Genomic DNA, 26491 nt, shown 5'->3' with positions numbered 1-26491 from the left:
CCGTACATAGGTCACTCAGGTACATGACTTTTGTCTGTCACCTGCACAAATCGAATCGAATAGAGAGACATCATGATCGATGTGCAGGTGCGATCGACGTATGCCATATCTGCTCCCTTTTCTTCAGCTGTATCTAGTTTATCATCAATCTCTGTGCAAAAAAAGAGAAGAAGAAAAATCACGATCAATCTCTGTGCAATTGAAATTTTTAGTTTCTATTTGTGGTGCACACAAAAATCCGGCAAACATGTCTAATGATTTTACCTCTAGTGTGTTACTGAACTGCAAAGTTTCAATTTTTTATGATCTCGGTGCGACGCTGGACTGCCTAGATACAAGGTGCACCTACATGGGTTTCCAGAAAATCCACTCTCACACGAATATTGTGAAAATTTGTCACCGGGCCCATTATTTTTTACAATGGAGTAACTATTTTTATACATAAAGGAAGTATGCGGGCAAATTACGTGAACCATAGACTCAATTTCCTTTTCCTATATATAACTCTCAAGTGAGAGTAGTTACTAGCTAACGCAGTATTTTCGGAGTAATAAAGAAGTATGACAACATATGCTTACGTGGCATAGGAGGTATCGTAATAAATATATACTCAAGGGAGTAGAGAATAATTTTCCTATATTTTGCCATGTTTTCGGACCAACCCGCCGACTTACTGATCACTGTCATGATGCATAAGTTGATCTCAAACAATAATAGCGAATCTCTTGACAACTATATATGTCATGTACAATTTCTTTGTTCGTCGATCCATGGCGCTCAATCTATGTCGAGAAACTCCACTTAGGGTTGCAGGAGGTAACCGTAGGTGTCCCAAATGTAATCAACAATAATCTTGTACGCCCTTTCCGTGGGATGGAAGCTGTCGAAGAAGACATGCTTGGATACGTCTTGGCACACCGCCATGAACCTCGAGTCGCAGAGATTCGTCACCTCAATGAGCCCAGTCCCACAACACCCGCGGGTCGTCTCCGTGAACCCCCACCGCTCCCCGCCCTCGGCGAGCTCTTGGATGATGTCATAGATCCCCAAGTAGACAATGCGGGTGTTGAACCCAGCCTCCGCATTCAACCCGTTGATGAGCACCTGCACCCTCGAGTTGTAGAGTTGTGCCGCGTAGTTGCGTTTGGGCTCGCAGCGACGGTGGAACCCGCCACCGACCGTCCGTTGCGACGGCACGCACCCGATAGGTGGAAGGCCCACGAAGCCGATAAGCTTTGCTCCACGAGCGCTCACGCTTCGGAGGAACTTGTCCACGCCGACGAGGAGGAGGTCCACGTAGGACGGGATGTCGTACTCCAGGATTCGGAACGGAGTGGTGAAGTAGGTGTTGGCCACGTCATCCGTGCCAGCGCACACAAAAAAGAAGGCGCCGTCGATGATCCTCTCGGCCTCTTCCTCGCCGGCGATGGCCACCAACTTGCCGCGGTACTCATCGAAGTAATCCAGTTGTTGTTCCAGCGTGATGACACTCTGCATTACGTGTAGAAATTAGCAAGATCAATACAACTTCATTTACTGGACCAGCTACCGGTGTGTCGTGATTCAACCTCTACATTGATCGACGCACACATCATACTATAAAATTAGTTGAGGTTGAATTTGAAGGATCCGTGAGAATACATACCACGATCTTTGGAGTGAGGGGATCATATCCTGTGGCGCCTGAGGCAAAGCTAACGCCGGTGAGGAGGTCCTCTGGAGTGTGGTCAACATTGAGCCACGGAGCAACCAGCTTCTTCACGTGAAGTTTCTGGGCTGAAATCCGGCCCATCAATTAAAGAGATTAACTTACCCATAAAGTTTAATAAACAAGTTCTAAAGCGCAAAGTAGGCCACAAACTAAGTAAAGAGATTAAATTATTCACCAAAGTTTACTAAACAGGTTTTAAAAGGCATATTGAGCATGTAGGCCTGCAGCTAACCAATGAATTAAGACTACACTTGCACCAGTGCTAAATCTCCCTTACCGTGACTCTACAAGATGCAACGTAGTCTTCGCCGTATACATCGCTTACTACAAGCGAAACTCATGCTCGACTATGATGATCGTTAAAAGTGGCCCGGCTCAGTAATTTGTACCAAGCTGTTTTTGCAAGCTTCCAAGGACCAGTTTGCGGATCCTTCCACCTGGTTTTTGGAAGATTTAACGTGTTTTTTCTTTTCTATCTTTTTTTACCAATTTTCATTCTGATTTTTTTACTTTTTCATTTTATAACATTTGATCTTATCTTATTTTTTCCTATCATTTTTGAATTACACGTTACAATTGTTAACACACGTTGAACATTTTCCGTATACAAATCAATCATTTTTTAGATACACATTGAACATTTTTTAAAATGTTCAACGTTCTATCCGAATATGTGTTGAACATTCGCAAAGTGCACATTAAACATATTTTGAATACAAATTAAACATTCTTAAACATAAATTGAACATTTTATTAGATGTCATGAACATTGTTTTTTAAATGCGTTAACATTAGTTAACTACTAGAACATTTTTTTATGTTATGAACATATGTTTAAAATTGCTCCAATTTTTCCAAAATTACATGAATTTTATTAAAATGCCACAAAATGTAACTTTCAAAAGTGTGAATATTTTGAATGTCATGATTTTTTAATGCTATGGATTTTTTACAATGTCCTTATTTTTTTAATGTCATGGATAAAACTCTTTAAACAGGTGAACCTTTTCTAAGTTTCTCAAACATTTCCTTGAATATAATGAACTATTTTAGAAACTTGCTCGGACTAATTTTTTAGACAGCATTAACATTTCCTAGCCGCGTGAAATTTTTTCAGTCACACATGAATATTTCAACCGCAAAAAACAAAGCACTGGTACATGCTCTTGAGCTGGGTAATGGCCCAGCCCATATTCTGTTTCTTTTTGTTTCGTTGGGTGTTTTGACTGGTTTTGTTCCAGTTTTCCAATTATTTCTTATTCGAATTCTACTGCGTTTTTTCACTATTTTTATTCTGTTGTTCCCTTTTTTTTCTGTTTCTTATCTGTCTGATTTCACTTTCACCGTTTTGCTTCGGTGTATTATGTTCTTTTCTTATTCCATGACCTTTCTTGAAAAATATTCATGAACATTTTCAAAGTCCGTGAGTATCCTCTTGATTTTTCGAACATTTTTAAAACTCATGCAAAATCTTTAAAATTTCAAAACATTTTTAAAATTTATGAATATTTTTACAAATTCATGAACTTTATAAAATTCTTGAAAAAATATTCGTTAAATTTCATTAGGCGTTATGAATTTTTTTGAATTTCTCGAAAAAACATAGCCGGTTTTTCCCTGAACCAGGTGATGCTAATTTTTATAGTGGCTTTTTTCTAAGATGAACATGATTGGTATCTATCGAGCCATGTAATGCCGGTTTTCTATGCGAGCGAGCAGGCACGCTGGCAGCAAGCCTGTGTGTTTTAGTGATAATTTTTCGCTCAGCGCCTAGAATAAGAGTGACCTATGTTAAGAAACTAAGAGAATCTAAGTTAATTAATTGTCGGGCCAGATATTTCCCCAGCATTCTCCGAAATAAAAAGATATCTCCTAGGGTGAAATAAAATGATCTTCTAAATATCAAATTTCTTAAAATGTTACACATGTAAATATATATGTGGTCTTTGTGTGGGTCAATTTTTCATGAAAACGACAAGTTTTTGTGCTAAAATAAATTTTGATGCTATTTTTTCATTTTACATCACTAGATTTAAATAAACATTACAAAACTTGTGGAATTTTCCACAATATTTTTTTCCATGGCATGTTTTAAAGATCTGAACACGTGCATGTTTTAAAACTTTTTTGTCATCCAGTTGTTTATCCCGGGGGCCATATGACCGCTCTCCTATATTTCCTTCAAGATTGTACTATCTCGTGGGCACATCATGCCCACTTCCAAATAAAACAGCTTGATATGCTCTACCAACAAAATACCCGTGTTTTGCCACGGATAAAAAATATATAGCCGATTGCGTTAAGTCATTGTTCTTGGTTCAGTATTCAAATTTTATATAGTATAAGTGTGATGGATACTTGGAACTGAACCAACATATGTGTGAATGTGTCTCGAATATTTATTTTTATTCTTTGCGACAAGTCTCGACTATTTGTTGACATTAACACATAACTTTTTATGGAGTTTGTACATGTATTGATACTATGCTGATGTCCAAAACAACAGTTCATGAAAAAGAAAGAATATAGTGACCCTAGACAAACCACGACCACAGTGATAAGGACAGACAGACGACGATGGACACGGACGTACCGACGAGGTCGGACGGCACGAGGCCGTTGGAGAAGCGGCCGGTGGCGACGTGGCCGTCGAAGTCCTTGCCGTAGGGGGGATGGTTGGCCTTGATCTGGGTGTGCAGGTTGTTGTTGTTCCCCGGGTCGACGATCGAGTCGCCGAACACGATCACCGCCGTCGTCCTCGGACTCCGCTTCCCCTCCCCCGCCACCGCCACTGCCGTCGTCCCATTGTTCTGCAGCTCCCGGCACAGAGCCGGCCGCACCACCGCTAGTACCGCCACGATGACGGCGACCTGCTGCAGCCGCAACCTCCTCATCGTTGCTGCTAGTGAGTAATGAGCTGTGGTGTGTGGTTGCTGGTTGGCCTCAACCGAATGCAGCTAGCTAGCTGCAATGGAGGATGTGCACTGTGTACCAAGCACTCTGCCTCTGCCACCCTATTTATACACACACATGTGTCCCTCCAACGAGTAGTGGGCTATAGTTTAAGCTAGTGTGAAGTACTGTGGTACTAACTTGCGTGCAGTTGGAGTGTCAATGGCGCCATGATAGCCCCTTAATTAAACAGTTCATGCATTATTATTTTTTGCGGGGAATTGTGAGAGTTTTATTCAAACAAAAACGCTTCTAGGGTCATTAGCCATCAGGCTACTGATAAGGAATGAGGGTGTAGAGTCTAACCAAGTCTCGGCCACCATCAGCGTGCTGGCATGCTTCGCACAAAGATGGGCCGGGAGATTAGCAGGCCTGTTTACATGCTGAAATACAAAAGAAACAAAAGGCAGAGCATGCTCGCCAATCTCTACTAGTAAAGGAGCCACAACCGAACAAGAGTCGTGACGAGTGTTCCAGAGATTCACTATCTCCAGGCAGTCGGATTCCAATGTCACATGTGAGTAGCCTCGCTGACGAGCAAAGAGAACTCCCTCTCGTAGTGACAAGGCCTCAGCAATGAGAGGATCCGTAACACCGACATGCGGTTTGCACCAGGAAGCAAGCAGCGCCGTAGCAGAACGAGCAACACCGCCCGCTCCGGCTAATCCCGCTTCTGAGTTGATTGCACCATCGACATTTATCTTGACAAGTCTCGCTTCTGGGTGACGCCAGCCATGTCCTGGTGACAAGGTAGCCTGCTTCATCGGAATCTCCAGCAAAGGCCAAATCTGCTCGAATGCGTCGAGTGGAATACACTGGATCCACATGCTCCTTCTCACGAGTCCATCGATTCCGCGAATGCCAGATAGCCCACATCACCGACACAATCTGTTCTCTCACATGATCCTAGAAACGATCATCACATAAGATGTCGCGCGCCCAGGTGGCTGGATGTAAGCGTGGGAGTCGGAGATCGAACCAGGTTTGAGCTTCATCCCAAAATCTGCGTGCATGGGAACAGGACACCAATGCATGCATACGATCCTCCTCTTTGGCCAGGCAAACATTGCATAGGCTAAGAGGTTTGATATGTTTGTGTTTAAGGGTTTCTTCGTCAGGGAGGATCCCGCGAAGAACTCTCCACCAGAAGACTCTGACCTTAGGCACAACTTTGAGCTTCCACAGAGATGTCCACATCTGTTGTTCTAATTTTAAGGCACCGGTAGCCGTCCCTTCCTCTAGAGCATGACGCTCTTTCTGATTCACGAGAGCACGGTACGCCGACTTGTCAATGTACACACCTGAGTTTTCAAAAGCCCAAGCAAAGAAATCGTTCCCCCCTCCGGTGCGCAATGGTATGTTTAACATGGCTTCTGCATCCGGAGCAAGAAAGTTTTGTCGAACAAGGTCCGTCTTCCATGTCCAATTTTCTTCATCAATGAGCTCATTGACCGTGCATGCATTAGGTTAGACGATTTTTCCACGTAAAAGATGTATATATTCGTACCAGCATGCCCGATGGCGATCGGCTTAAATTGATGGTCCTGATCGACTTGATCATATATCAAACTATATATGCATAAATTTTCTTGGCCAAATATAACTATAGATATGGCTACCACATGGCCAATGTGGCAAGCAATCTATCAACCAAAAAAAGTTTGTAATATACTAGCTAGCTAGCTGATAAGGACTGCAGAATGTGGATTGACACTGCACATGAGTAAGATACGCTAGTTGGTCACGTACAACCTCATATATCATATCATAATCATAATTATTGATTGATGTAACCATCCATGCGGCGGACCGGCGGCAGTCCTTATCCTACATGTATGTAGTTGTATATGTGTACCTCACATAGACGATTCAATAAATGTTTGCATGTGATTAGGTTTGATAGCTAGCTGGTACCGAGTACTTCCTCCGTTTCAAAATAAATATCTCAATTTTAATACTATAATTTTTTATTAAAGTTAGTACAAAGTTGAGACACTTATTTTGAGACCGAGGAAGTACAAGATTAGACGAAAAGTTAACTAAACGTGATCGATGCATGCATGGGTTAACCGGCACTGAATCGATTGAAGCAAGACAAGACAGAGTGCAACTACACATTTTGTTTTAGTTTCGATAGATGACCATCTATGTCGAATTACCGATCGATCGATGAGCTAGCTAGCTCGCTAGGGAGGTGTTAATGGCGTGTGTGACTTGACGTGGAGGGGAGGAGCAGCTAGCTCGAAGAGGAGGAGCCAGACGTGCATTATGCATTCATGCAGGTTGGTTAGCAAGCCATCCATCTGCCTGTCCCTGACCTTTACGTGCAACCGCTCGCCGTTGCTTTCACTTTGCCCAAATAGTATGTGTGTATGGACGTGAAGAATCACATGCATGCGCCGATCGACCCACTTGACAAAAATTAAGACCGTCCAACAGGGCAATAGATGTACTACTACACTGGCTTCAGTGCCTTGCATTGCCTTGTGTGTTCTCCCATCTGTCCCAACCGACAACACGTCATTATATTGCTTGTAGGGCACTCATGCATGACCAAGGATTAAAATTTTCGGAAAGAGACAAATTTCGGATCTCGAGAAATGTCTGTAATTTTTGGGAATTCTTTCGGAATTCCATTCTATTAGAATTAGTCACATTTTACTGAATTTTTACATAATTAAAGTCTTATTTGAAATTAGTTTGAATTTGCTCCAAAAAATTGAAGTTACAAATATTCCGGTCCTGCTGAAATGATCGAATTTTTTAAGAAACTATTGCTGAAATTTTGAACAGTGTTTATGAAGGTTTACGTGCTCGCTTCACTAACACTTTTGTGCCAAACTAACCTATATTGGGAAGAAAAATATTTACAAAATCAAACCTTAGAGGGTAATAAGTAAAGACTCCATGGTACCTTTTTCTATGGAATTAAAGAAACAACTTTGGGTCTCTAAAACCTAACAATCCTAATAAATAAAGGTGAGAAGACTATTTGCGATAATATATCGAGTTGCACTATCAAAGTTTTCATATTTAAACAGTCTTGTGGTTAAGAAGACAATGACCGCTAGGAAAGGGAGTGTGTCACAAAGAGTGTCAGGACCACCGAGAGTACGAGTTTGCTTCGTTAGTAGTCTCCGCACACACAAAAAATCATTAATAGTCTTGGAATGACACTAAGGGAGAGATTCCATACTTAAGTTTGATTGAAAGCAGCCTAAAGCGAGGTGTGGGATATTACATTAAAATCTTGAACTAGTTGGGTGACATTGATGGTGTGATGTTTGGGGTTTTGGGTACCTGCATGATTGCTTTTTAGCGGGAAGAGGAGGGGCGGTATGAACTATGATGATATTAATCCAAAAGTATTAGGTTTTCACCACCAACAACTTTCAATTTTCAAACATAATTCGATGGAAGTCGAGTTAACTTTTCAAATTCACAGAAAGTTTGCCAGAAATAAGAGCCCATTACTAGAACCGCATGGTACCTTTGCTTGGACAAACTTATTTCCATGTTGGTAAATAGGTTGAGAGCATCTCAAATTTTAATCTAGAATAACATGGGCAGATTCTAGCTAGATCATATTTACTTGGGTCTACGAAGCTGATGCACTGTGAGATTAGGAAAATGGCTCATAGATATTTTGCTTCCCAACAATTGGAACACAAAAATGGCTTTTCTTTTCTAGCGAGGAAGTAAACAGAAAAATGATGACTAATATGCAAACAATGCAATAAAAACATGAATGAGATTTGTATATCTCGACAGGAAATGAGCATCACTGCCTAATGAAAATAACAAAATGAGGGTTTAAAAAATTTGTAGAGCTATTGCTTTTGTACAAATTCACAAGCACATGGTAATGCAAGATTAGTGTCACATTTTCTTGAATGTTTCGACGAGGAAAACATATTATTTTCCTAATTGTGGAACAATGCATTTTTAGAAATACTAAACAATTTATCAAAAGTGATGTAAAAGTTGGATACCTTTGATGATGTGGTAGTCAAGGTTCTGGACATGTCCATAAATTTTTATGAAGAGGGCGGGGAGTATGGCCTATATTACGATGGTCATCTAACAATATGAGAACATATACCACCAGTAACTTCCACAATTCAAGCATCATTTGATAAAATAAAAGGTGTTAATTTTTCAATTCACATAAATCTTGTTATAAAATTCTAGCCAATCAGTAGAAAACTCATGGTACTTGGTTACACAATGTTATTTTTTGTCCATATAGACAACAAGAGATTCTATTTACTTGAGTTTGCAAGTACCGCACATCATGATAATTAAAGAGTGAAATGGTTGATACATTATTTCTCTTCCCCGGCAAGTGTTGGAAATATGCCCTAGAGGCAATAATAAATTAGTTATTATTATATTATATTTCATTGTTCATGATAATCGCTTATTATCCATGCTAGAATTGTATTGATAGGAAACTCAGATACATGTGTGGATACATAGACAACACCATGTCCCTAGTAAGCCTCTAGTTGACTAGCTTGTTGATCAATAGATGGTTACAGTTTCCTTACCACGGACATTGGATGTCGTTGATAACGGGATCACATCATTAGGAGAATGATGTGATGGACAAGACCCAATCCTAAGCCTAGCACAAGATCATGTAGTTCGTTTGCTAAAGCTTTTCTAATGTCAAGTATCATTTCCTTAGACCATCAGATTGTGCAACTCCCGAACATCGTAGGAGTGCTTTGGGTGTGCCAAACGTCGCAACGTAACTGGGTGGCTATAAAGGTACACTACAGGTATCTCCGAAAGTGTCTGTTGGGTTGGCACGAATCGAGACTGGGATTTGTCACTCCGTGTAACGGAGAGGTATCTCTAGGCCCACTCGGTAGGACATCATCATAATGTGCACAATGTGACCAAGGAGTTGATCACGGGATGATGTGTTACGGAACGAGTAAAGAGACTTGCCGGTAACGAGATTGAACAAGGTATCGGGATACCGACGATCGAATCTCGGGCAAGTACAATACCGCTGGACAAAGGGAATTGAATACGGGATTGATTGAATCCTCGACATCGTGGTTCATCCGATGAGATCATCGTGGAACATGTAGGAGCCAACATGGGTATCCAGATCCCGCTGTTGGTTATTGACCGGAGAGTTGTCTCGGACATGTCTGCATGACTCCTGAACCCGTAGGATCTACACACTTAAGGTTCGATGACGCTAGGGTTATATGGAAAGTATGTACGTGGTTACCGAATGTTGTTCGGAGTCCCGGATGAGATCCCGGACATCACGAGGAGTTCCGGAATGGTCCGAAGGTAAAGATTGATATATAGGAAGTATGGTTTTGGCCACCGGAAGTGTTCCGGGCATCACCGGTAGTGTACCGGGACCACCGGAGGGGTCCGGGGGTCCATCAGGTGGGGCCACCAGCCCCAGAGGCCTACATGGGCCACTAGTGGGAAGGGATCAGCCCCTAGGTGGGCTGGGGCGCCTCCCACCAAGGCCCAAGGTGCCTCCAAGAAGGGAGGGGGGCAAACCCTAGGGCACATGGGCCCTAAGGCCCACCTCAGGTGCGCCTCCCGCTCTCCCCCTTGTGGCCGCCACCCTAGATGGGATCTAGGGCTGCCGCCACCCCTAGGGTGGGAACCCTAGGTGGGGGCGCAGCCCTCCCTCTCCCCCTATATATAGTGGAGGCAAAGGGGCAGCCCAACACACGATTCGATCACCCTATTAGCGCAGCCCTACCCCTCTCCCTCCTCGTGTCTCGTAGTGCTTGGCGAAGCCCTGCTGGAGTCCCGCGCTCCTCCACCACCACCACGCCATCGTGCTGCTGCTGGACGGAGTCTTCCCCAACCTCTCCTTCTCCCCTTGCTGGATCAAGGCGTAGGAGACGTCACCGGGCTGCACGTGTGTTGAACGCGGAGGCGCCGTTGTTCGGCGCTTAGATCGGAATCAACAGCGATCTGGATCGCTGCGAGTACGACTCCTTCATCCGCGTTCTTGCAACGCTTCCGCTTAGCGATCTACAAGGGTATGTAGATGCACTCCCCTTCCCCTCATTGCTAGATTACTCCATAGATTGATCTTGGTGATGCGTAGAAAATTTTAAATTTCTGCTACGATCCCCAACAGTGGCATCATGAGCTAGGACTATGCGTAGTTTCTATGCTCGAGTAGAACACAAAGCAGTTGTGGGCGTGGATATTGTCAATTTGCTTGCCGTTACTAGTCTTATGTTGATTCGGCGGCATCGTGGGATGAAGCGGCCCGGACCGACCTTACATGTACTCTTACGTGAGACTGGTTCCACCGACTGACATGCACTAGTTGCATAAGGTGGCTAGCGGGTGTCTGTCTGTCCCACTTTAGTCGGATCGGATTTGATGAAAAGGGTCCTTATGAAGGGTAAATAGAAATTGGCATATCACGTTGTGGTTTTCGCGTAGGTAAGAAACGTTCTTGCTAGAAACCTATAGCAGCCACATAAAAACATGCAACAACAATTAGAGGACGTCTAACTTGTTTTGCAGCATATGCCTTGTCATGTGATATGGCCAAAAGGATGTGATGAATGATATATGTGATGTATGAGATTGATCATGTTCTTGTAATAGGAATCACGACTTGCATGTCGATGAGTATGACAACCGGCAGGAGCCATAGGAGTTGTCTTAATTTATTTATGACCTGCGTGTCAACATAAACGTCATGTAATTACTTTACTTTATTACTAAAGCGTTAGCCATAGTAGTAGAAGTAATAGATGACGAGACAACTTCAAGAAGACACGATGATGGAGATCATGATGATGGAGATCATGGTGTCATGCCGGTGACAACGATGATCATGGAGCCGCGAAGATGGAGATCAAAAGGTGCAAAATGATATTGGCCATATCATGTCACTATTTGATTGCATGTGATGTTTATCATGTTTTACATCTTATTTGCTTAGAACAACGGTAGCTTAAATAAGATGATCCCTCACTAAAATTTCAAGAAAAGTGTTCCCCCTAACTGTGCACCGTTGTGAAGGTTCGTTGTTTCGAAGCACCACGTGATGATCGGGTGTGATAGATTCTAACATTCGAATACAACGGGTGTTGACGAGCCTAGCATGTACAGACATGGCCTCGGGACACATGCGAAACACTTAGGTTGACTTGACGAGCCTAGCATGTACAGACATGGCCTCGGAACACGGAAGACCGAAAGGTCGAACATGAGTCGTATAGAAGATACGATCAACATGAGATGTTCACCGTTGATGACTAGTCCGTCTCACGTGATGATCGGACACGGCCTAGTCGATTCGGATCATGTTTCACTTAGATGACTAGAGGGATGTCTATCTGAGTGGGAGTTCATTAAATAATTTGATTAGATGAACTCAATTATCATGAACATAGTATAAATTGTCTTTGCAAATATGTTGTAGATAAATAGCTCACATTGTAGCTCCCTGTTTCAAAACGTTCCTAGAGAAAGACAAAGTTGAAAGATATTGTAAGCAATGATGCGGACTGGGTCCATAGTCCGAGGAGTGTCCTCACTGCTACACCGAAGGCCTACGTCTTTGATGCACCGCTCGATGTGCAAACCCTTACAACATTGTCTGTGGATGTTGTGAACACCTGACAGACACATCCTAATGACTACTTGATAGTTTAGTGCACCATACTTCACGGCTTAGAATCGGGGTTCCAATGACGTTTTGAATGCCATAAGACATATGAGATGTTCAAAGAGCTGAAATTGGGATTTCAGGCTCATGCCCGTGTTGAGAGGTATGAGACCTCTGACAAGTTCTTTTTCCAACAAGATGGAGGAGAATAGCTCAGCTAGTGAGCATGTGCTCAGAATGTCTGGGTGCTACAATCACTTAAATCAAGTGGGAGTGAAACTTTCAGATAAGATAGTGATTGATAGAGTTCTCAAGCCACTATCACTAAGCTACTAGATCTTCGTGATGAACTATGACATGCAAGGGATGGAATTGATCCCGGAGCTGTTCGCGGTGCTTAAGACCGCAAAAGGTAGAAATCAAGAAGGAGCATCAAGTGTTGATGGTTTAACAAGACCACTGGTTTCAAGAAGGGCAAGGGCTAGAAGGGAAACCTCATGGATGGCAAACCAGTTGCCGCTCCAGTGAAGGAACCCAAGGTTGGACCCAAACCCGAGACTAAGTGCTTCTATTGTAAGGGGAACGGTCACTGGTAGCGGAATTACCCCAAATGCATGGTAGATAAGAAGGCCGGCAACTTCAACAAAGTATATATGTGTTATTAATGTGTACCTCACTAGTACTCCTGGTAGCACCGGGGTATTGGATACCGGTTCAGTTGCTATTATTGGTGACTTGAAGCAAAAGCTACGGACTAAACGGAGACTGGCTAAGGGCGAGGTGACGATGTGTGTTGGAAGTGTTTCCAAAGTTGATGAGATCACCATCGCACGCTCCATCTGCCTTCGGGATTAGTATTGAACCTAGATAAATGTTATCAGGTGTCTACGTTGAGCATGAATATGATTAGATCATGTTCATTGCAATACGGTCATTCATTTAAGTTAGAGAATAATGGTTATTCTGTTTACATGAATGATATCTTTCATGGTCATGCACCCTATGTGAATGGTTCATTGAATCTTGGTCGTGGTAATACACATGTTCATGCCAAAAGATGTAGAGTTAATAATGATAGTACCACTTTCTTGTGGCACTGCCGCTTAGGTCATATTGGCGTAAGATGCATGAAAAAACTCCATGCTGATGGATGTTTGGAGTCACTTGATTTTGAATCACTTGACACATGCGAGCCATGCCTCATGGGCAGGATGACTAAGACCCCGTTTTCAGGTACAATGAAACGGGCAAGTGACTTGTTGGAAATCATGCATGCTGATGCGTGTGATCCAATGAGAATTGAAGCGTGCGGTGGATATCGCTATTTTCTCATCTTCACTGATGATTTGGGTAGATATAGGTATATCTACTTAATGAAGCACAAGTCTGAAACGTTTTAAAAGTTCAAGCGATTTCAGAGTGAAGTTAAGAATCATCATAACAATAAGATCATGTTCCTATGATCTGATCAAAAGGGGATTTTCTGAGTTATGAGTTTGGCAATCACTTAAGACATTGTGGAATTGTTTCACAGTTGAAGCCACCTGGAACACCACAAGGTAATGGTGTGTCCGGACGTCGTAATCGAACACTATGAGATATGGTGCGATCTATGATGTCTCTTATCAATCTACCATTTTCATTTTGAGGTTATGCGTTAGAGACAGTTGCATTCACTTTAGATAGGACACCATCTAAGTCCGTTGAGACGACGTCGTATGAACATTGGTTTGGCAAGAAACCAAAGTTGTCGTTTCTTAATGTTTGGGGCTGCGATGCTTAAGGCTTCAGCCGGAGAAGCTCGAACCCAAAGCGGACAAATACATCTTCATAGGATACCCAAAGGTGATAGTAGGGTATATCTTCTATCTCAGATCCGAGGGCAAATTGTTTGTCGCTAAGAACGGGTCCTTTCTCGAGAAGGAGTTTCTCTCGAAAAAATTGAGTGGGAGGAAGATAGAACTTGATGAGGTTGTCGAACCTTTACTTCAACCAGAGAGTGATGCGACACAGAAAGATGTTTTCTGTGGCGCCTACGTCTATTGAAGAGGAAGTTAATGATAGTGATCATGAAGCTTCGAATCAAGTTGCTATCGAACCTCATAGGTCGACAAGGATATGTTCTACTCCTGAGTGGTACGGTAATTGTGTCTTAAATATCATGTTGCAAGACAACAATGAACCTACGAGCTATGGAGAAGCGATGGTGGGCCCGTATTGCGACAAATGGTTAGAAGCCATGAAATCCAAGATAGGATCCATATATCAGAACAAATTATGGACTTTGGTGGACTTGCCCGATGATCGGCAAGCCATTGAGATAAATGGATCTTTAAGAAGAAGACGGACATGAGCGGTGATGTTACCGTCTATGAAGCTTGACTTGTGGGAAAGAGTCTTTTCACAAGTTCAAGGAGTTGACTACGATGAGAATTTCTCACCCGTAGCGATGCTTAAGTCCGTCGGTATCATGTTAGCATTAGCTGTATTTTTCGATTATGAAATCTGACAGATGGATGTCAAAAACAAGTTTTCTTACCAATTTTTGTAAGAAAGAGTTGTATGTGATACAATCAAAGTTTTGTCGATCCTAAGGATGCTAATGTTGGGGAACGTTGCAGAAAACAAAAATTTTCCTACGGTTTCACCAAGATCCATCTATGAGTTCATGTAGCAACGAGTGATCGGATGTATCTACATACCTTTGTAGATCGCGAGCGGAAGCGTTTAAAGAACGGGGATGAGGTAGTCGAACACGACGTGATCCAAATCACCGGAGATCCTAGCACCGAACGGACGGCACCTCCGTGTTCAACACACGTACGGTTAGCGTAACGTCTCCTTCTTCTTGATCCAGCAAGAGGGAAGAAGAGGTTGAGGAAGATGGCTCCAGCAGCAGCACGACGGCGTGGTGATGGTGGAGCTGCAGTACTCCGTCAGGGCTTCGCCAAGCACTATGGAGGAGGAGGAGGTGTTGGAGAGGGAGAAGGAGGCAACCAAAGGCGTGGATCAAAAAGCCCTCCTTCCCCACTATATATAGGAGGGCCAAGGGGGGGTGCCGGTCTAGGAGATCCAATCTCCTAGGGGGCGGCGGCCAAGGGAGGTTTCCCTCCCCCCCCAAGGCACCTAGGAGGTGCCTTCCCCTCCTAGGACTCTTCCTCCTTGAAACCCTAGGCGCATGGGCCTCTTGGGGCTGGTGCCCTTGGCCCATGTAGGCCAAGGCACAACCCCTACAGCCCATGTGCCCCCCCCCGGGACAGGTGGCCCCACCCGGTGGACCCCCGGGACCCTTCCGGTGGTCCCGGTACAATACCGATAACCCCGAAACTTGTCCCGATGGCCGAAATAGCACTTCCTATATATAGTTCTTTACCTCCGGACCATTCCGGAACTCCTCGTGACGTCCGGGATCTCATCCGGGACTCCGAACAACATTCGGGTTACTGCATATACATATCCCTACAACCCTAGTGTCACCGAACCTTAAGTGTGTAGACCCTACAGGTTCGGGAGACATGCAGACATGACCGAGACGACTCTCCGGTCAATAACCAACAGCGGGATCTGGATACCCATGTTGGCTCCCACATGCTCCACGATGATCTCATCGGATGAACCACGATGTCGAGGATTCAAGCAACCCCGTATGCAATTCCCTTTGTCAATCGATATGTTACTTGCCCGAGATCTGATCGTCGGTATCCCAATACCTCGTTCAATCTCGTTACCGGCAAGTCACTTTACTCGTACCGTAATGCATGATCCCGTGACCAGACACTTGGTCACTTTGAGCTCATTATGATGATGCATTACCGAGTGGGCCCAGTGATACCTCTCCGTTATACGGACTGACAAATCCCAGTCTTGATCCGTGTCAACCCAACAGACACTTTCGGAGATACCCGTAGTATACCTTTATAGTCACCCAGTTACGTTGTGACGTTTGGCACACCCAAAGCACTCCTACGGTATCCGGGAGTTGCACGATCTCATGGTCTAAGGAAAAGATACTTGACATTGGAAAACTCTAGCAAACGAACTATACGATCTTGTGCTATGTTTAGGATTGGGTCTTGTCCATCACATCATTCTCCTAATGATGTGATCCCGTTATCAATGACATCCAATGTCCATAGTCAGGAAACCATGACTATCTGTTGATCAACGAGCTAGTCAACTAGAGGCTTACTAGGGACATGTTGGTGTCTATTATTCACACATGTATTACGATTTCCGGATAACACAATTATAGCATAAATAAAAGACAATTATCATGAACAAGGAAATATAATAATAATGCTTTTATTATTTCCTCTAGGGCATATTTCCAACAGTCTCCCACTTGCACTAGAGTCAATAATCTAGTTACATTGTGATGAATCAAACACCCATGGAATTCTGGTGTTGATCATGTTTTGCTCTAGGGAGAGGTTTAGTCAACGGATCCGCCACATTCAGGTCCGTATGTACTTTACAAATTTCTATGTCTCCATCTTGAACATTTTCACGAATGGAGTTGAAGCGACGCTTGATGTGCCTTGTCTTCTTGTGAAACCTGGGCTCCTTGGCAAGAGCAATAGCTCCAGTGTTGTCACAGAAGAGCTTGATCGACCCCGACGCATTGGGTATGACTCCTAGGTCGGTGATGAACTCCTTCACCCAAATTGCTTCATGCGCTGCCTCTGAGGCTGCCATGTACTCCGCTTCACATGTAGATCCCGCCACGACGCTCTGCTTGCAACTGCACCAGCTTACTGCCCCACCATTCAAAATATACACGTATCCGGTCTGTGAATTAGAGTCATCCAGATCTGTGTCGAAGCTAGCGTCGACGTAACCCTTTACGACGAGCTCTTCGTCACCTCCATAAACGAGAAACATTTCCTTTGTCCTTTTCAGGTACTTCAGGATATTCTTGACCGCTGTCCAGTGTTCCTTGCCGGGATTACTTTGGTACCTTCCTACCAAACTTACGGCAAGGTTTACATCGGGTCTGGTACATAGCATGGCATACATAATGGAACCTATGGCTGAGGCATAGGGGATGACACTCATCTCTTCTATATCTTCTGCCGTGGTCGGACATTGAGCTGAGCTCAATTTTACACCTTGTAACACAGGCAAGAACCCCTTCTTAGACTGGTCCATATTGAACTTCTTCAATATCTTATCAAGGTATGTGCTTTGTGAAAGACCTATGAGGCGTCTTGATCTATCTCTGTAGATCTTGATGCCTAATATATAAGCAGCTTCTCCAAGGTCCTTCATTGAAAAACTTTTATTCAAGTAGGCCTTTATGTTGTCCAAGAGTTCTATATCATTTCCCATCAAAAGTATGTCATCTACATATAATATGAGAAATGCTACAGAGCTCCCACTCACTTTCTTGTAAACACAGGCTTCTCCATAAGTCTGTGTAAACCCAAACGCTTTGATCATCTCATCAAAGAGAATGTTCCAACTCCGAGATGCTTGCACCAGCCCATAAATCAAGCGTTGGAGCTTGCATACCTTGTCAGCATTCTTAGGATCGACAAAACGTTCCGGCTGCATCATATACAATTCTTCCTTAAGGAAACCATTAAGGAATGCCGTTTTGACGTCCATTTGCCAAATTTCATAATCATAAAATGCGGCAATTGCTAACATGATTCAGACGGACTTCAGCTTCGCTACCGGTGAGAAAGTCTCATCGTAGTCAACCCCTTGAACTTGTCGATAACCCTTAGCGACAAGCCGAGCTTTATAGATGGTCACATTACCATCCGCGTCTGTCTTCTTCTTAAAGATCCATTTATTTTCTATGGCTCGCCGCTCAACGGGCAAGTCAGTCAAAGTTCATACTTCGTTTTCATACATGGATCCTATCTCGGATTTCATGGCTTCTAGCCATTTGTCGGAATCCGGGCCCGCCATCGCTTCTTCATAGTTCGAAGGTTCACCGTTGTCTAACAACATGATTTTCAAGACAGGGTTGCCGTACCACTCTGGTGCGGAACGTGTCCTTGTGGACTTTCGAATTTCAGTAGGAGCTTGATTAGAAGTATCTTGATCATCATCATTATCTTCCTCTCTAGTCGGTGCAGGCACCTCAGGAACATTTTCTTGAGTTGTGCCATTTTCCGGTTCAAGAGGTAACACTTCATCAAGTTCTACTTTCCTCCCACTTACTTCTTTCGAGAGAAACTCCTTCTCTAGAAAGAATCCATTCTTGGCAACAAAGATCTTGCCTTCGGATCTGAGGTAGAAGGTATACCCAACAGTTTCTTTAGGGTATCCTATGAAGACGCATTTTTCCGACTTGGGTTCAAGCTTTTCAGGTTGAAGTTTCTTGACATAAGCATCGCATCCCCAAACTTTCAGAAACGACAGCTTAGGTTTCTTCCCAAACCATAATTCAAACGGTGTCGTATCAACGGATTTCGACGGAGCCCTATTTAAAGTGAATGCGGCAGTCTCTAAAGCATAGCCCCAAAAAGATAGCGGTAAATCGGTAAGAGACATCATAGATCGTACCATATCTAATAGAGTGCGATTACGATGTTCGGACACACCATTACGCTGAGGTGTTCCAGGCGGCGTGAGTTGTGAAACTATTCCACATTTTCTTAAGTGTGTGCCAAATTCGTGACTCAAGTATTCTCCTCCACGATCTGATCGTAGAAACTTGATTTTCCTGTCACGTTGATTCTCAACCTCACTCTGAAATTCCTTGAACTTTTCAAAGGTCTCAGACTTGTGTTTCATTAAGTAGATATACCCATATCTACTCAAATCATCAGTGAGGGTGAGAACATAACGATAGCCACCGCGAGCCTCAACACTCATTGGACCGCACACATCAGTATGTATGATTTCCAATAAGTTGGTTGCTCGCTCCATTGTTCCTGAGAACGGAGTCTTGGTCATCTTACCCATGAGGCATGGTTCGCACGTGTCAAATGATTCGTAATCAAGAGACTCTAAAAGTCCATCTGCATGGAGCTTCTTCATGTGTTTGACACCTATGTGACCAAGGTGGCAGTGCCACAAGTATGTGGGACTATCATTATCAACTTTACATCTTTTGGTACTCACACTATGAATATGTGTAGCATTACGCTCGAGATTCATTAAGAATAAACCATTCACCATAGGAGCATGACCATAAAACATATCTCTCATATAAATAGAACAACCATTATTCTCGGATTTAAATGAGTAGCCATCTCGAATTAAACGAGATCCCGATACAATGTTCATGCTCAAAGCCGGCACTAAATAACAATTATTAAGGTTTAAAACTAATCCCGAAGGTAAATGTAGAGGTAGCGTGCCGACGGCGATCACATTGACCTTGGAACCATTCCCGACGCGCATCGTCACCTCGTCCTTTGCCAGTCTCCGCTTATTCCGCAGCCCCTGCTTTGAGTTACAAATATGAGCAACTGCACCGGTATCAAATACCCAGGAGCTACTACGGGTACTAGTAAGGTACACATCAATTACATGTATATCATATATACCTTTTGTTTTGCCGGCCTTCTTGTCCGCTAAGTACTTGGGGCAGTTCCGCTTCCAGTGACCACTTCCCTTGCAATAAAAGCACACAGTCTCGGGCTTGGGTCCATTCTTTGGCTTCTTCCCGGCAGCTTGCTTGCCAGGCGCGGCAACTCCCTTGCCGTCCTTCTTGAAGTTCTTTTTACCTTTGCCCTTCTTGAACTTAGTGGTTTTATTGACCATCAACACTTGATGTTCCTTCTTGACTTCTACCTCTGCTGATTTCAGCATAGCAAATACTTCAGGAATGGTCTTTTCCATCCCCTGCATATTGAAGTTCATCACAAAGCTCTTGTAGCTCGGTGGAAGCGACTGAAGGATTCTGTCAATGACCCCGTCATCCGGGAGATTAACTCCTAGCTGAGTCAAGCGGTTATGTAACCCAGACATAGTGAGTATGTGCTCACTGACAGAATTATTTTCCTCCATCTTACAGCTGAAGAATTTGTCGGAGACTTCATATCTCTCGACCCGGGCATGAGCTTGGAAAACCATTTTCAGCTCTTCGAACATCTTATATGCTCCATGTCTCTCAAAACGCTTTTGGAGCCCCGGCTCTAGGCTATAAAGCATGCCACACTGAACGAGGGAGTAGTCATCGATACGTGCCTGCCAAGCGTTCATAACGTCTTGTTCTGCAGGGAGAACAGGTGCGTCACCCAGCGGTGCTTGTAGGACATAATCTTTCTTGGCAGCTATGAGGATGATCCTCAGGTTCCGGACCCAGTCCGTATAGTTGCTGCCATCGTCTTTCAGCTTGGTTTTCTCTAGGAACGCGTTGAAGTTGAGGACTACATTGGCCATTTGATCTACAAGACATATTGTAAAGATTTTAGACTAAGTTCATGATAATTAAGTTCATCTAATCAAATTATTCAATGAACTCCCACTTAGATAGACATCCCTCTTCTAGTCATCTAAGTATAACATGATCCAAATCAACTAGGCCGTGTCCGATCATCACGTGAGACGGACTAGTCAACGTCGGTGAACATCTTCATGTTGATCGTATCTTCTATACGACTCATGCTCGACCTTTCGGTCTTCTGTGTTCCGATGCCATGTCTATACACATGCTAGGCTCGTCAAGTCAACCTAAGTGTTTGCATGTGTAAATCTGTCTTACACCCGTTGTATGTGAACGTTTGAATCAAACACCCGATCATCACGTGGTGCATTGAAACAACGAACCGTCGCAACGATGCACAGTTAGGGGGAACACTTTCTTGAAATTATTATGAGGGATCATCTTATTTACTATCGTCGTTCTAAGTAAACAAGATGCAAAACATGATAAACATCAAATGCAATCAAATTATAATAGTGACATGATATGGCCAATATCACATAGCTCCTTTGATCTCCATCTTGGGGCTCCATGATCATCTTGTCACCGGCTTGACACCATGATCTCCATCATCATGATCCCCATCATTGTGTCTCCATGAAGTTGCTCGCCAACTATTACTTCTACTACTATGGCTAACGCGTTTAGCAATAAAGTAAAGTAATTTACATGGCGTTTTCTCAATGACACGCAAGTCATACAAAAAATAAAGACAACTCCTATGGCTCCTGCCGGTTGTCATACTCATCGACATGCAAGTCGTGATTCCTATTACAATAGCATGAACATCTCATACATCACATATAGATCATTCATCATTCATCACAACTTTGGCCATATCATATCACAAAGCACTTGCTGCAAAAACAAGTTAGACGTCCTCTAATTGTTGTTGCAAGTTTTACGTGGCTGAAGTAGGGTTCTAGCAAGAACGTTTTCTTACCTACGTGAAAGCCACAACGTGATTTGTCAACTTCTATTTACCCTTCATAAGAACCCTTTTCATCGAATCCGCTCCAACTAAAATAGGAGAGACAGACACCCGCCAGCCACCTTATGCAACTTGTGCATGTTAGTCGGTGGAACCGGTCTCGCGTAAGCGTACGTGTAAGGTTGGTCCGGGCCGCTTCATCCCACAATACCGTTGAAGCAAGATAAGACTAGTAGCGGCAAGAAAGTTGACAACATCTACGCCCACAATAAATTGTGTTCTACTCGCGCAAGAAGAACTACGCATAGACTTAGCTCTGATACCACTGTTGGGGAACGTTGCAGAAAACAAAAAATTTCCTACGGTTTCACCAAGATCCATCTATGAGTTCATCTAGCAACGAGTGATCGGATGTATCTACATACCTTTGTAGATCGCGAGCGGAAGCGTTCAAAGAACGGGGATGAGGTAGTCGAACACGACGTGATCCAAATCACCGGAGATCCTAGCACCGAACGGACGGCACCTCCGTGTTCAACACATGTACGGTTAGCGTAACGTCTCCTTCTTCTTGATCCAGCAAGAGGGAAGAAGAGGTTGAGGAAAATGGCTCCAGCAGCAGCACGACGGCATGGTGATGGTGGAGCTGCAGTACTCCGTCAGGGCTTCGCCAAGCACTATGGAGGAGGAGGAGGTGTTGGAGAGGGAGAAGGAGGCAACCAAAGGCGTGGATCAAAAAGCCCTCCTTCCCCACTATATATAGGAGGGCCAAGGGGGGGGGGGGCGCCGGCCTAGGAGATCCAATCTCCTAGGGGGCGGCGGCCAAGGGAGGTTTCCCTCCCCCCCCCCAAGGCACCTAGGAGGTGCCTTCCCCTCCTATGACTCTTCCTCCTTGAAACCCTAGGCGCATGGGCCTCTTGGGGCTGGTGCCCTTGGCCCATGTAGGCCAAGGCGCACCCCCTACAGCCCATGTGCCCCCCCGGGACAGGTGGCCCCACCCGGTGGACCCCCGAGACCCTTTCGGTGGTCCCGGTACAATACCGATAACCCCGAAACTTGTCCCGATGGCCGAAATAGCACTTCCTATATATAATTCTTTACCTCCGGACCATTCCGGAACTCCTTGTGATGTCCGGGATCTCATCCGGGACTCCGAACAACATTCGGGTTACTGCATATACATATCCCTACAACCCTAGCGTCACCGAACCTTAAGTGTGTAGACCCTACGGGTTCGGGAGACATGCAGACATGACCGAGACGACTCTCCGGTCAATAACCAACAGCGGGATCTGGATACCCATGTTGGCTCCCACATGCTCCACGATGATCTCATCGGATGAACCATGATGTCGAGGATTCAAGCAACCCCATATGCAATTCCCTTTGTCAATCGATATGTTACTTGCCCGAGATCTGATCGTCGGTATCCCAATACCTCGTTCAATCTCGTTACCGGCAAGTCACTTTACTCGTACCGTAATGCATGATCCCGTGACCAGACACTTGGTCACTTTGAGCTCATTATGATGATGCATTACCGAGTGGGCCCAGTGATACCTCTCCGATATACAGAGTGACAAATCCCAGTCTTGATCCGTGTCAACCCAACAGACACTTTTGGAGATACCCATAGTATACCTTTATAGTCACCCAGTTACGTTGTGATGTTTGGCACACCCAAAGCATTCCTACGGTATCCGGGAGTTACACGATCTCATGGTCTAAGGAAAAGATACTTGACATTGGAAAACTCTAGCAAACGAACTATACGATCTTGTGCTATGTTTAGGATTGGGTCTTGTCCATCACATCATTCTCCTAATGATGTGATCCCGTTATCAATGACATCCAATGTCCATAGTCAGGAAACCATGACTATATGTTGATCAACGAGCTAGTCAACTAGAGGCTTACTAGGGACATGTTGGTGTCTATTATTCACACATGTATTACGATTTCCGGATAACACAATTATAGCATAAATAAAAGACAATTATCATGAACAAGGAAATATAATAATAATGCTTTTATTATTTCCTCTAGGGCATATTTCCAACAGCTAAAAGGTATGCTGGCTCCAGCAATCCTTCTATGGACTAGAGCAAGCATCTCGGAGTCAGAATATATGCTTTGATAGAGTGATCAAAGCTTTTAGGTTTATACAATGTTTGCTAGAAACTTGTATTTACAAGAAAGTGAGTGGGAGCACTACAACATTTCTGATAAGTATATGTGGATGACATATTGTTGATTCGAAATAATGTAGAATTTCTGGAAAGCATAAATGGTTGTTTGAAGAGTGATTTTCAAAGGAAGACCTGGATAAAGCTGCTTACATATTGGGCATCAAGATCTATAGAGGTAGATCAAAACGCCTGATGATACTTTTAAAGAACGCACACCTTGACATGTTTTTGAAGGAGTTCAAAATAGATCAGTCAAAGAAGGGGTTCTTACCTGAGTTGTAAGGTGTGAAGTTGAGTAAGACTCAAAGATTGACCATGGCAGAAGAAAGAGGAAGGACGAAGGTCGTCCCCTATGCTTTTGTCATAGGCTCTATACGGTATGCCATGCTGAGTACCGCACCAGATGTGTGCCTTGCCACATGTCTGGCAAGAGGGTACAAAGGTGATCTAGGAGTAGATCACCAGATAGCGGTCAAAATTATCCTTAGAGGAATAAGGAAATGTTTCTCGGTTATGGAGGTGATAAAGAGTTTGACGTAAAGAGTTATGTCGATGCAAGCTTAACACCTATCCGGATAGCTCTGAGTAGAGATACCGGATACGTATAATGGAGCAACAATTTGGAATAGCTCCAAGTGGAACATGGTAGCAGCATCTACGATATGACATAAAGTTTTGCAAAATACATAGGGATCTGAATATGGCAAGACCCGTTGACTACAACCTCTCTCACAAGCATAACATGATCAAACCCAGAACTCTTTGAGTGTTTATCACATAGTCATGTGAACTAGATCATTGAGTCTAGTAGACTCTTGGATGCTGGTCACATGGCGATGTGACCTGTGAGTGTTAATCACATGGCGATGTGAACTAGATTATTGACTCTAGTGCAAGTGGGAGACTATTGGAAATATGCCCTAGAGGCAATAATAAATTAGTTATTATTATATTATATTTCATTGTTCATGATAATCGTTTATTATCCATGCTAGAATTGTATTGATAGGAAACTCAGATACATGTGTGGATACATAGACAACACCATGTCCCTAGTAAGCCTCTAGTTGACTAGCTCGTTGATCAATAGATGGTTAGAGTTTCCTTACCATGGACATTGGATGTCGTTGATAACGGGATCACATCATTAGGAGAATGATGTGATGGACAAGACCCAATCCTAAGCCTAGCACAAGATCGTGTAGTTCGTTTGCTAAAGCTTTTCTAATGTCAAGTATCATTTCCTTAGACCATGAGATTGTGAAACTCCCGGATACCGTAGGAGTGCTTTGGGTGTGCCAAACGTCGCAACGTAACTGGGTGGCTATAAAGGTACACTACAGGTATCTCCGAAAGTGTCTATTGGGTTGGCACGAATCGAGACTGGGATTTGTCACTCCGTGTAACGGAGAGGTATCTCTGGGCCCACTCGGTAGGACATCATCATAATGTGCACAATGTGACCAAGGAGTTGATCACGGGATGATGTGTTACGGAACGAGTAAAGAGACTTGCCGGTAACGAGATTGAACAAGGTATCGGGATACCGACGATCGAATCTCGGGCAAGTACAATACCGCTGGACAAAGGGAATTGAATACGAGATTGATTGAATCCTCGACATCGTGGTTCATCCGATGAGATCATCGTGGAACATGTAGGAGCCAACATGGGTATCCAGATCCCGCTGTTGGTTATTGACCGGAGAGTTGTCTCGGACATGTCTGCATGACTCCTAAACCCGTAGGATCTACACACTTAAGGTTCAATGACGCTAGGGTTATAGGGAAAGTATGTACGCGGTTACTGAATGTTATTCGGAGTCCCGGATGAGATCCCGGACGTCACGAGGAGTTCCGGAATGGTCCGGAGGTAAAGATTGATATATAGGAAGTATGGTTTTGGCCACCGGAAGTGTTCCGGGCATCACCGGTAGTGTACCGGGACCACCGGAGGGGTCCGGGGGTCCACCAGGTGGGGCCACCAGCCCCGGAGGCCTACATGGGCCAATAGTGGGAAGGGATCAGCCCCTAGGTGGGCCGGGGCGCCTCCCACCAAGGCCCAAGGTGCCTCCAAGAAGGGAGGGGGGCAAACCCTAGGGCAGATGGGCCCTAAGGCCCACCTCAGGTGCGCCTCCCCCTCTCCCCCTTGTGGCCGCCACCCTAGATGGGATCTAGGGATGCCGCCACCCCTAGGGTGGGAACTATAGGTGGGGGCGCAGCCCTCCCTCTCCCCCTATATATAGTGGAGGCAAAGGGGCAGCCCAACACACGATTCGATCACCCTGTTGGCGCAGCCCTACCCCTCTCCCTCCTCGTCTCTCGTAGTGCTTGGCGAAGCCCTGCTGGAGTCCCGCGCTCCTCCACCACCACCACGCCGTCGTGTTGCTGCTGGACAGAGTCTTCCCCAACCTCTCCTTCTCCCCTTGCTGGATCAAGGCGTAGGAGACGTCACCGGGCTGCACGTGTGTTGAACGCGGAGGCGCCGTTGTTCGGCGCTTAGATCGGAATCAACCGCGATCTGAATTGCTGCGAGTACGACTCCTTCATCCGCGTTCTTGCAACGCTTCCGCTTAGCGATCTACAAGGGTATTTAGATGCACTTCCCTTCCCCTCGTTGCTAGATTACTCCATAGATTGATCTTGGTGATGCGTAGAAAATTTTAAATTTCTGCTACGATCCCCAACAGCAAGTACTAGAA

At 44.3% G+C, this 26491-nt stretch overlaps 1 protein-coding gene across 1 annotated transcript; it reads right to left on the bottom strand.

Moving 5' to 3' along the window:
* Nucleotides 1-574: 574 nt before the first annotated feature.
* LOC123087467 (GDSL esterase/lipase At5g42170-like) lies at nucleotides 575-4691 on the bottom strand. The gene is made up of 3 exons (XM_044509484.1): nucleotides 4305-4691; nucleotides 1646-1776; nucleotides 575-1491 (listed from the first exon to the last, which is right to left on the bottom strand). Exons 1-3 carry the CDS (start codon nucleotides 4603-4605, stop codon nucleotides 802-804), a joined length of 1122 nt encoding a protein of 373 aa, XP_044365419.1. The 5' UTR covers nucleotides 4606-4691; the 3' UTR covers nucleotides 575-801.
* Between the last annotated feature and the right edge of the window lie 21800 nt (nucleotides 4692-26491).

The sequence above is a fragment of the Triticum aestivum genome, chromosome 4A (assembly GCF_018294505.1).
Source record: "Triticum aestivum cultivar Chinese Spring chromosome 4A, IWGSC CS RefSeq v2.1, whole genome shotgun sequence".
NCBI lineage: Eukaryota > Viridiplantae > Streptophyta > Magnoliopsida > Poales > Poaceae > Triticum > Triticum aestivum.
This window is presented reverse-complemented; position numbering and strand designations above follow the sequence as displayed.

Excerpts from the sequence above, each read along its gene's own strand:
- LOC123087467 (XM_044509484.1), bottom strand. The coding sequence starts at position 4,605 with ATGAGGAGGTTGCGGCTGCAGCAGGTCGCCGTCATCGTGGCGGTACTA. Across the intron at positions 1,777-4,304 it reads CGTGCCGTCCGACCTCGTCG|CCCAGAAACTTCACGTGAAG; the intron begins GTACGTCCGTGT and ends GCCGGATTTCAG. Across the intron at positions 1,492-1,645 it reads CCCTCACTCCAAAGATCGTG|AGTGTCATCACGCTGGAACA; the intron begins GTATGTATTCTC and ends CACGTAATGCAG.